Source organism: Tupaia chinensis, unplaced genomic scaffold (genome assembly GCF_000334495.1).
Source record: "Tupaia chinensis unplaced genomic scaffold, TupChi_1.0 Scaffold146961_1, whole genome shotgun sequence".
Taxonomy (NCBI): domain Eukaryota; kingdom Metazoa; phylum Chordata; class Mammalia; order Scandentia; family Tupaiidae; genus Tupaia; species Tupaia belangeri.
In genome coordinates, this window is record NW_006206814.1 from 240,869 (window position 1) to 253,413 (window position 12,545).

General features: G+C 38.0%; 1 protein-coding gene across 1 annotated transcript in view; it reads left to right on the plus strand.

Annotated features, from left to right (window-relative positions):
* Nucleotides 1-12,545, plus strand: part of TMEM108 (transmembrane protein 108) — a 465,878-nt gene that overhangs the window by 233,366 nt on the left and 219,967 nt on the right. The window contains exon 3 of the mRNA XM_027768595.1: nucleotides 11,462-11,547. Coding sequence (XP_027624396.1) covers nucleotides 11,508-11,547 — 40 coding nt within the window. The 5' untranslated portion in view covers nucleotides 11,462-11,507. The remainder of the gene's footprint in view (nucleotides 1-11,461; nucleotides 11,548-12,545) is intronic.

Here is a 12,545-nt window from a genome sequence, read left to right on the forward strand (position 1 = left end):
TCCCACTCCTGGTATTTACCCAAAGGATTGGAAAACACTTAATTGGAATGACCCTTGCACATCCGTGTTTATTGCAGCCTTACTTACAATTGCTAAAACATGGAACCAACCTAAATGTCTAAAAGCTGATGACTGAGTTGAAGAACTGGCCCATGTATACTATGGAATATTACTCAGCTATAAGAAACAATGAGATCCTATCCTTTGATTCAAAATAGATGAGTACTTAATACTTTTTACTCTAAAATGTTTCTGTGCAATAAAGTTTGTCAGTCTTTTTCCTTCTTGCTCAGTTTTAATTCAGAGTTAGCAAAGTTTCCTCTACTTCCAAATAATGGAAGAATTTACCCATGTTTATTTCTGTTGTTGTCTTTCTTTTTTAAATGAGAGTGTGTGCGCACCAACACAAAAGAGAAACAGAAAGAGAAGGCATTCTTGACAGGGTCTCATCATGATGTAATTGCCTTTCTACAGCCTTCCAACTCCTCAGGATCTTGGTCACCCTTGCACTTGCCTGGCTTGCTTTTGGGTCAACCCAGGAGTCCAAACCCATAGTCAGCACTACGCCTTCTAGCACTGCAGTATGTTTATGCTATAGACTTGCCATTTACACTGGGCTTATCTTGTTTTCTTCTAGTATGTGTATGCTTTAATTGTCTACATTTAAATGTCTCATATATGTGGAATTTATGCTGGAGTATGGTGTTTAGATTGAGCACAGTATTGCTTTTTCCATATCGTTCTGCCATCATCTCAACACGTGTCAAATGTCACATTCTTCCACACCAGTTTGATATGTTGTCTTTATCATATCCTAAATTTCTATGTATCATTGAGTCTGTTAGTTTGACAATATGAAATGTTTTGAATTATAGAGGCTATGGATTATACCTTATTGTCTGATAGCGCCAGGAGTCCCGTCCCTCCCACGTGGTTCTCTACCGTCCCCCTAGTCTCTCCCAGAGATTTCCTGGCTATTTCTCCTGTTTGCTCAGAATGAACTTGTTATTTCAGGTAATTTTGCATATCAAATATGAGAACTTTTCTTACTGTTACTCTTTATTGCTATTTTCTTACTACATAGATATTTCTAATTGGAACATTTGCAGTGTTCTAAGAAAGTGAGAAGTATCCCTCTAGACAAAGTAGAAATAACCAATTAAAGTCAAGGAAGAGGAAGGATTCTATTAGGCTTACGCTTCTTAAGGTGATTCAGGTTACTCACATTCATGTTTCTCCTCTGCTAATAATCAGCAAGGTCTCCACCATCTCTCTTATTACTGATGCACTCTTACTCATTGGTCTGTTTAAGTTTTCTATTTCTTCACAGTTCAATCAGTAGTTTGTGCGTGTCTAGAAATTCATACATGACTTCTAGGTAATCCCATTTGTTGGTATATAATGTGGTATCATTGCAATGTCTCTTCTTTAATTTCTTATTTATTCGAATTTTCTCTCTTTTTTCTTAGTCTAGCTAAAAGTTTGTCTTTTTTAAAAAAAAGTTTCTGTTGTTTTTTGTAATCTTTATTTCTGGTCTGATCTTTATTATTTCTTTCCTTTTGTTAATTTTGGGCTTTGTTTTTCCTTGAGATGTAACGTTAAGTTGTTAATTTGAGTTGTTTCTTCTTATCTGATGTAGACATTTTTTTGCTATAAATTTCCCTCTTAAAACTACTTTTGCTGCATTCCATAACTTTAGGTATGTTGTGTATTTATTTTCATTTGTGTTGGGATATATGTATTTTTCAGAGGTTTTGCCATAGGGCACATGCCCTCACCAGAGAGAAACAAAGACAGTGAGAGGGAAACTGAGAATTCACTCCCCAGGGAGATGGCCCCGCCACAGGCCTTTCTCCTCCATTCTCCTAGGTCTTGGGCATGCACACACGTGTGCCTGGTGTGAGTTTGAAGCCACTGGGTCCAGGACTCAAGGTGCAGTCCACCAAATGGGAGTGCAGCAGTGTAACCACTACATCAGCTGCTGGCCCCACGTCTCAGGATATTTAAAAAGTTCTCTTTCAGTTTTTGTGACCCACTATTTAGGAGCATGTTGTTTAATTTTTATGTATTTGTGAATTTTCTGAAATTTCTCCTATCATTGATTTCTTCTTTTATACTATTATAGTTGAAAAGATACTTGATTTGATTTCGGTCTAAGATTGTTAAGACTTGTTTTGTGACCTAGCATAGGCTCTGACTTGGAGAGTATTTAATTTGTATTTGAGAAGAACATGTATTCTGTTGCTTTTGGATGGAATGTCCTCTCTTCACTTGGTTTGAAGTTTAGTTTAAGGGTAGTGTTTCTTTATTGGTTTTCTGTCTGGATGATCTGTTCATTAAAAATTGTGGTAAAAATATTGTGGATACAGAAACCCTCTACTACTGTATTACACTTTCACTGCTTTTTTTTTTTTTTTTTTTTTTGGAGAGAGAAAGTTTTTGTTATTGGGCGAGTGCACTTTCTGGAGAGACAGAAAGCGAGAAATCACTGCCCAGGTGGGAGGGCCAGGATGCAATCTCTTCTCCTCCATTCTCCTCTAAAGTTTTTATTATTGGGCGAGTGCACTTTCTGGAGAGACAGAAAGCGAGAAATCACTGCCCAGGTGGGAGGGCCAGGATGCAATCTCTTCTCCTCCATTCTCCTCTAGGAACTTTGGGCATGCATGCACACATACCCAGCAGGAGTTTAAGCTGCCAGGTCCGGGATTCGAACCATGGTCCACTACATGGGAGTCCAGAGATGTGTCCAAGGAAATAACCAACTCTGTAAAAACAACTAATGTGGTTTATTTCTAAGCAGAGTATGAGTGACCTAGGCCTGGAGAGGAGGAAAAATGTGCCTTTCTCTGGGTGATCAGGTAGAGGGGTTCCTTTTATTTGATTTTGAGAGTGAGAGACAGAGTTTGGAATTCAGTGGAGAGTTTTTCCATTGGTCTGGCCCAAAAGGTGGGTCCTGTGGAAGGGGGGGACTTGTTATAGGTGAGCTTTATTGTTTTTAGGTTGGTGATTGGGAAAGGTTGCTAAGATAAGAAAAGAATGTATTTTAACAGCTATAAGGAGGCTCAATATGCATCACAAAGGTGTCATGCCAGGATCAAGAGGTAGGAAGAATCCTGTTATCAGTGGGTCAGAATGGTCTGTTAATGTTCCTGGGCCAGACTCCCTCCAGGCCCTCTGGAAAGGATTTTGGAAAATAGGAAAAAGCAGGAAGATTTCTGTCCTCAGAGGTAACCATTACACCATCTGGGGGTCCCACAGTCTCCTTCCTTCAGATATGTTAATATTTTCTTTGTTTATTTAGATGCTCCAATGTTGGGTGCACATGTTATTACAGCCTCTTGATGAATAGACCTCTTTACCATTATAAAATGACCTTCCTTGTGTCTTTTTAAAGTCTACTTTATCTGATTTAAGTACAATTACCCTTGCTCTCTTTTTCCTATGTAATGAAACATCTTTTTCCATCCCTTTGTTTTCAGTTCATTTGTGTTCCTGAAAGTGAAATGAGTCTATTGTAGGCAGCTACTGTTGGTTCTTGATTGTTTACCCTATTACTCTGTGTCTTTTGACTAAACACTTTAATCCATTTACATTCAAGAAAATTATTGCTAGAAACAAACTTCGTAAGAGAGAAAACAGGGTCAGTAGGTGGTGTGGAAGTTAAGGTGGCTGGATTCCACATGGCTGACTGTGGGAATGTATGCCTAAAATCCTGAGAGAAGAATAGAGGAGAAGGGATTGCAGCATGGCCAACCCCCTGTGGGGAAATTTCTCACTTTTTTCTCCCTCTCTCTGACAAGCACACATACACACACCATAGCAAACGAAAAAAATGAGAGAGAGAGAGAGAGAAAGAAAGAGAAACAAACTTTCTATCCCTCTGTTCACACACCACTCAACCCAGCACTGTGGGACCAGAGGTGTGGGGCATTTTTCCACATATGAAGTATTTCTCCAGTGGAGAAATACCCACTGGGTGACTTTTTATTCAGTTATGACACCATCCACCTGACACCTCTAGGGCCTTACTGAAGATAGTGCCTTTAACCAGGTTAAAGGCTCAGTTACCTATGTTTACACTTCTGACCAACAACTATGAATCACTACTCCCTCTGTGGATTCAGTTAATTTGCTAGAGTGGCTCACAGACTCAGGGAAGCACTTTTGCCTGCATTTACCAGTTTATTAATAAAGTATATAATAAAATATATAGATGAACAGACAGATGAATAGATACAGAGGGTTCATTTCAGAAGGGTCCCAAGTGTCGGAGTTTCTGTCTCTGTAGAGTAAGGATATGCTACTCTCTAGGTATGTGAATGTGTTTGACAATCCAGAAGCTCTCTGAACCCCATAATTCAGTATTTTTTATGGTGGTTTTATCACATAGGCATGATGATTGACTTCATTTCCAGCACCTCTCCCCTCTCTGGGTAGTGGAGGGTAGGGCTGAAGGTTCTAAGCTTTGTAAGTATAACTCCTCCTTTCTAGGGAATAGCATTCATCTAGCTGCTATTAAAAGTCATCTCATTAGAACAAAAGGATGCTTCTAAAACCAGGGTATTTCAAGAGATTTAGGAACTCTGAATCAGATACTTGAGAGAGAGGTTTTTGCTATAGGGTGCATGCGCTTGCCAGACAGACAGAAAGTGAGAAATCACCCCCCAGGGGGGATGACCACACCTCAATCCCTTCCCTTCATTGTCCTCTTGGGAACTTGGGTGCGCATGCACACACGCCCGGCGTGAGTTTAAGTCACCAAGTCCAGGACTTGAACTGTGGTCGACTACATGGGAGTCCAGCAACGTATCGATTATGCCATCTGCTGGTCCCTAGATGATTTTCTTTAGTAGAGTGCTTTAATTCCTTACTGTTTATGTTTTTGAGTCTCTACTACAGGTTTTTGCTTGTAGTTATCATGAGGCTTACATAAAAGTATGATAGGATATAACTTAACTTTGCATTAAAAAATTATACTCTGCTCCTCCACATTTGATAATTTGATGTCACAATTTATTTCTTTTAAAAGAATTATTTATTTATTTAATGCCATTTATTATTATTATTTTTTAATTTTACCAGAGAGAGAGAGAAAAAGAGAGAATGGAAAGTGATAAAGCAAGCCACCAGGTCTGGGACTTGAAGCGTGGTTGACTATAAGGGAATCTGGCGTTTTTAACCTCTACACCACCTGCCAACCCAACAATTTATATTTTTTATATTGTATATACCTTAACAAATAGTTGTGGCTATTATTATTTTAATAGTTTTGACTTTTAACTAGTATATCTTTGTACCAGAAGTATAAGTGACTTACTATTACAGTAGTAGAGTCTTCTGAACTTGATCATATACTTATATTTACTAGTAAGTTTTATAGTTTTAAATGTTTTCATGTTATTAATAACATTTTCTTTCAGCTTGAAGATCTCCTTTTGACATTTCCTCTAAGACAGGTCTGGTGGGAATAGACGCCGTTAACTTTTGTTTGCCTAGGAAAGTCTTTATCTCTTCATTTCTGTAGCAAAATTTTGCTGAGCATGATATTCTTGGTTGGCAGTTTTGTGTTCTGTTTTTTCCTTCAGCACTTTGAGTGTGTTATCTTGCTTCTCCTGACCTACAAGGTTTCTACTGAGAAGTTCATTAGTAGACTTTTTTGAAACTCTCTTCAACATAATTTCTTTTTTCTTTCTGCTTTCAGGATTTTTAAAAAAATTTTGACATTTTGATTATGAGGTATCTTGAAGTCTTGTTTGGGTTGAGTCTGAATGGAGATCTTTGACCTTACTGTATCTGAAGATATATGTATAGGTATATCTATATCTTTCCCCAGATTTAGAAATTTTTGTTTCTATTTATTTATTTATTTATTTTGAGAGATTTTCACTATAGGGCATGTGCGCTCGCCAGACAGACAGACAGAGAGAGACATAGAGACAGAAAACGAGAAATCACCCCCCAGGGGGGATGGTCACGCTGCAATCCCTTCTCCTCCATTCTCCTCTCGGGATCTTGGGCATGCATGCACATGCGCCCGGCGTGAGTTTTAAGCCACCGGGTCCAGGACGCGAACCGTGGTCAACTACGTGGGAGTCCAGTGACATAGCCATTACGCTAACTGCTGGTTCCCTGTTTTTATTTTTTTAATAACCTTTTTTTTCCTTTTCTTTACTCCTTCTGAGACCCTGTACTTCAAGTATTTATGCTTTCTATGCTTCCCCATAAATCTAATATGCTTTTTGAATTTAGTTTCATTATTTTTCCCTCTTTTCCCCTCTATGTATTTTCAAATAACCTGTTTTTGAATTAATAAATTCTTTTTTCTGCTTAATCAGTTCTGTTGTTGATGCTCTGTATTGCATTTTTTGTTTTATATATTATATTTTTCAGCTCTAGAATTTTTAAAAATAATTTTAATCTCTTGGTTAAATTTCTCATTTTGATAATTTGTTATTTTCCTGATATCATTGAATTATTTCTCTGTATTTTCTTGAAGTTCACCACGCTTCCTTAAAATAATTATTTTAAGTTCTTTGTCAGGCAGTTTTTAAATCTCCATTTCTTTAAGATCAGTTAACGGTGCTTTCTTTTGTTCTCTTGGTGGTATCATGCTTCTCTGGTTGTTTCTGATATCTGTGATCATGTATAGTACCTATGCAATTGAAGAAATACGAAGTTGGCCCAGCCTTGGTGACATGCAGTATTAAGATGCTGCTGTTCTGCGTGAACCTGGGAAGCCCAGGTTCAATTCCCAACTCAACCCGAAGGCCAGGCAAAGTGGCACATTCCTGTAGTTTCAGCTACTCAGAAGGCTACTTTTCTTACTCAGTAGGGGAATCATAAATTCATGACCAGTCTGGGGAATAGAGCAAGACCCAATGTCACTCACCTGTGGTGGTGCCTACCTGTAGTCCCAGCAACTTGGGAGACTGAAGCAAGAGGATAGTCTTTGGAAGGGAAAAAAAATAAAAAAGGAAGGAAGGAAGGAAGGAAGGAAGGAAGGAAGGAAGGAAGGAAGGAAGGAAGGGAGGGAAGGAATAGTATAGACTTATTCCGGTATTTGTAGATTGACTTGTTTATAAAATCCCTTTACTAGTCAGCTCCTTCAAAAATTTTAGGCAGACCATCTGATATGGTTGTCAGGTAGGTTTGTTGCTTGAGTCCTCCTGCAGCCTTGCCTGATGCCTGGGTCTGTGGGCTTGGTCCCAAAGCCTGGGTCTGTGAGGGTGATTAATTTTTTCTTTTCTTCAGCCCTCTTGGCATAATGCTCTCTACTCTCTACACTGTCTTAGGATTTCATCCCAGAAATTAGTTGTCATCTTTGAAACTTCCAAATTATTCCCTGAGGAGCCAAACTGATGTGATTAATGTTTCCTACTATATGGTTAAAAAGAGGATTTTGATAGAATCTAATTGTGGCTTGCCATCTCTCCAAAGCAGCACGATTGACCCAAGAGACTCAGCTGAGAAAACATCATTAGAACAGTAAGTGAGTTCAGTTAGGTCACAAAATGAATCTATAAAACTCAGTCATTTTTGTATAGAGGCAATTAGAAAATATAATGGAAACAGAAATTCCATCACAGTGGTAAAAAATATATATATAAAATGTCTAGGAATTAACTTGACAAGACTGTAGAACTTAAATGAAAGAAACATACTACAAACTCCATAGAAGGATCCAATAAATATTAATTTGAGTAAATAGTAGGCCATATGATGTTTCAAATCGGGATACCCCAGGGTAACTCGGAGGACCTCAAGTATCCTAGATGTCTAGGCTCAGTTGTTTGTTTGATAGCTTAGTGGAATGGTTTTATTCTGTGTATTATAGGAAGTCTATCACTTTTTCAAAACTCTGTAAGCATTTTCAGAGATGATTGAGGGCTTATGTTCCCCTTAATAAATATAAAGTACAAGTATTTATCTGTTCTCCTGTTACCTGATCATTCTTTTATTCATAAATTCATTGTTTGTTTACTAAACATTTAATGAGTGCTTACGAGAAACCGAAATATTAGATGTTATAAAGGCATGGAGAACAACTGTGGACACCAGAGACAGTGTGGAAGGAAGGTGGAAAATGGTGGAGAGTAAGAAGGAGATCAAAGGAAAAAAATAAAGATGTAAAACATTTAACAAACACAAACTAGAAAATGGTCTGTTCAAGATAATATGTATGGTAGTATCTTGGACTGAGCCCCAGTATACAGTGTATTCTAGATGGGGAAAATTCATTTTATAAGCGGTAATGGTATAGTGCATGAGTATAAAATAAATACATAAAAATTAAAAAGAGAAAAGATGTAACAAATGGGGAAATGATGGACTGGGTTAGGGAATAGAGGGGAGCGATGTTACAAACTTTCCTAGATAAGGCAGAGGTTCCATCCCCCAGTCCAGAACCCACTTCTTTTTGCTCCTTATTAGGTCATTTTCGATCATAACTATATAGATTGTCAACAGTCACGGTACTTGTAAGTGTGTCATCTAGCCTGCTAATGTAATACGGTGAAGGTAGAATGAGTTTCAAGGTTAGGTAGTGATTATTCCAGGTGCCATCTTGGCTCCAGTTGTTCAAGCTAGGGTTTTTAGTGAAGGCCTTACCTTAACTACTGGCACACATCGTGCTACTTAAAGAAAAATACCATCCGAGAGGGGCTAGAGTGTGATATGAGTGTGTGCTATGTTATGGGCAACACTTCCATAGTTCCTGTCTAATTGCTCTGTCATGCACCTCTCATACAAAGGTAGTACGGGCAGCACTGTTCCTGAGGTTTGGAAAATGGTGGTGGATGAGCAGTGTATGGGAGAAGGAATGAAAGTGTAGCATGTAAGTATGAGCAGCACAAAACAAGAAGCAAGGAAAAATCAAATACTAGACTTTCTTAAAGTTCATGGGCTATCCCCCTGAGGGCAGTTTCTGACTTTATCCTTAGGTCTCACCTGCTATCGTTTTTTGGCGTTCCCTGTCCTATCAGTTAGCATCTTCTGTTTATCACCTCCTCAGCCTATAGGCCCCTTAACCCCTGTTTCCTAGCCCTAGCCTTTGGAAACCTCCTGTGATTTTATAATGAAGAGCAATTGGGTTACTTTTTTCTCTCCTGCTTTCTCATATAGGTCACACCAAGGAATGGGGGGGGGGGGTATTTTTCCTAATTAGAAAGGTAATTAAGCTATTGTGCCCTCCCCTCAAAAAGAGTACTTCTTACCTCTCAAAAGGAATCCTTCTGATCCCCAGAACAAGTTTAAGTTTAAAATATTAATTTTTCTTTCACCACATTTGGATTTTGAAGAGATCAAGTCTTTCACAAATTAGTAAAGCAAATAAAATAATAAAATATAATTCCAACTATAATCCCAATGACATTTTTTTCTGAAATTTAATAAAATTATCTTAAAGTTAATGGGGGGGGGGAGACTAAGTTCAAAGAATAAGACAACCCTAAAAATGGAGGAATAACAGAAGATTAAATCAACCAAGGTCTCATTTAAACTCTGTTGTTTCAGTGGAAGAATCAGCAAACAGAGAAATATATAACACAAATTCCAGAAACTGATCTAATATGATGAAGGTATTTAGAATGCAATAAAGAAAAACTACTAGAAAAATCTTAGGACTATTTTATATGAAATCTTAGACTAAGGAAAGCCTTTCTAACCATGGTGGGGTTGAGTTAAGAGAGAGAGAAGCATACTTATAAAAACAAAAAAAAAAGAAAAAGAAAGAAAGAAAACAAAGAAAAACCCCAAACATGTTATACATCATAGATGAGCCTTAAAAACACTTTGCTAAATGAAAGAGCCAGACACAAAAGATCACATATTTATATAAAATATCCTGAATAAGCAAATCTGTAGAGAGAGAGAGACAATAGATTACTGGTTACCAGGGGTTGAAGAAGGAAGAAATGGGGAGTGAATGAACCTGGGGATTTCTTTTAAAAGTGATAAAAATGTTCTGGGATTAGGTAGTAGTGATGGTTAGACAACTGAATTGTATACTTTAAGGCTTAATTTTAAAATACATACAAATACAGTTTTTTTTTTAAATTAATTCCAACCTAGCCATGGTAGTATGAGTTGTTTGATATTGCTATTTAGGCTGAGTCCTCACAGGCCCAAGCTTGAGTCCTTGCCCACTCTCCAAAGCCAGGCCTTGTCATGCATGCCTGAAGTCCCAGCTATTTGGAAAGCTAGGGCAGGAGGATGGTGACCTAGTGGGACTCTACCCCCTAAAATGAAAATCAATCAGTTACACTTGGGTATCATGAGAAGAAAGAAATTCATGCCTAAAGAATATCGATTAAAAATGCTTGAAAGACAAGTGACTAATCAACATACAAAATGCAGATTTAAGTGATGAGGTGGAATGTTTGTCTGTTTACTTGTCAAAGATAAAAAGAAATGATAAATTTCCATTATTAGATAGGGTGTAGTCCTTCTAATATACTGATGTTGATGAAGAGCAATTTGGCAATCTATTTATTACAAAAGTTTAAATTGTGTCTTTTGTTTCCATTTCCATGAATTTTTCTTGATGAAATAATTTTCCTATTTAAAATAAGGTAATAAGGTGATAGTAACAACACGGATGATTTTGCTGCTAGGGAGAAAAAAGTAGATGGTATGAGGAGACTTAAAAAGTTCTTGGAAAATGGAATTAAAATATGAGTTAATTTTGATGTAAAATAAGTATTTCCACGAACTTTTTTTTTTTTTTTTGGAGAGGTTTTTGCAATAGGGCGCGTGCGCTCGCCAGACAGACACAGAGAGAGACAGAGAGACAGAAAGCGAGAAATCACCCCCCGGGGGGATGGCCATGCCACAATCCCTTCTCCTCCATTCTCCTCTCAGGATCTTGGGCACGCACGCACACATGCCCGGTGTGAATTTAAGCCACCGGGTCCGGGACTTGAACCATGATCGACTACGTGGGAGTCCAGCAACATAGCCATTACGCTAACTGCTGTTCCCTAGTTTCAGGATTTGGCCAATTGATGAGTTGATAGCTTTTTGTGTTGTGTGATGTTTTTTAATATCAGAGAGCATGTGAATAAAAGAGAGAGAGAGAAAGAAAGAGAGAGAGCACCCTTCAGTGGGGCCTGGTTCTGATGCAGTCTTTTTTTCCCTCCAGTTCTCTATCACATCAGGATCCTGGGCACATGTACACCTTTCTGACATGTTTTTCAAGCCATCTGAGCTGGGACTTGAACCCTGGTTGGTCATGTGAGATCTAGCTTTCTCTGCCAGCACCCATGGGACCAGCCTGAATTGGTAGTTGTTATATAATGTAGACCACTATAAATTACACTGCAGTGTATCTATCCCAATGGTTTTCCCTTTTCAAATTCATATATTTTAGGCTTTATGACCAAGACTATGTTAAAAGGAGGTTTTTCTGATTATTAACTTATATTCCCTGGATATAACTTTTTTTTTTGTCTTCACATTTCCTTAGACAGAATCATGAATAAACTGGAGGACAAGCAGGACCAGATGATACCATGAAGAGAAGTTTACAGGCCCTCTATTGCCAACTGTTAAGTAAGTCGACACATCATTTTTTTCTTCCCTAGAATATACCAGTGTTATTTTGTGTTGATTACCAAAAACTTACATACTTTCTGGAGAAAGATCAGGATTGGGTCTTTAAGGGAAGGAGATCAAAGTTCCCTCTGCTTCACCTAGTTAAAAGTGTCAAATATTAAGTTACTCTGTTGCTTTGGTATAGACTACATTATAATAATTCTAAGCTGACATGTTAAGTGTGGTTAATTTGATTAATTTGTTAAGTGTGGTTAATTGGGTGTTGAAAACATGAGTGCTCTTGATTTTGTGGTAGAATAAAGGATCTCTTGATAGGACCTTCTGTAGATTCCTCTTGCGGGTGGATGTTAGTTTGTATTTCCTGATTTCATCACAGAGAGGGGTGTTGTGCTGTAAAATGCTAGTCGTCATGTAGCTACTGTCTAGCTTTTGAGGATGGAATTGCTACAGAATGAATGTAAAAACCAGTAGGAATTGGTGGGTTTGATGTTTCAACTGACTTCCCTGAGACAATAGTCATTGCCCACTCTAGATCAAACCAGGGCTGTTGAATTGGAAAACTTGGAGGTCATTGTGTTTGTCACATTCTTTCTGAGGTAAATGGAGAATCTGTCTTTCCTAGGCTGAGTGGCTCCTTAACTTTGGCTGAGAAGAATAAAATGAATTAAATGGAAAGAGATTGAGATGCAAATCACTAGTCAGCCAGCCCTTAGGATTCAGCAATTCAGGTTATGTTGTTCCCTAGTACAAAGGCACTTTATCTACAGACAGCATTATGGCTGAGTGTTTTAATTGACTCATTTCTTCCGCTGAATTCTAATCCCTGAAACACAGCTCACGTCAGCCTGCTTCAGCCTGGTGGAAAGTTGCCAAGAGTTATGGGGACTCTCTGGTGTTCTTCCTCTGTGTGTTCTATGTGACTGGGTTGGTTGCTTTTTTTTTTTTTTTTTTTTTTTTTTTACAATAAGCTTTTTTTTTAGACAGAACATTATAAA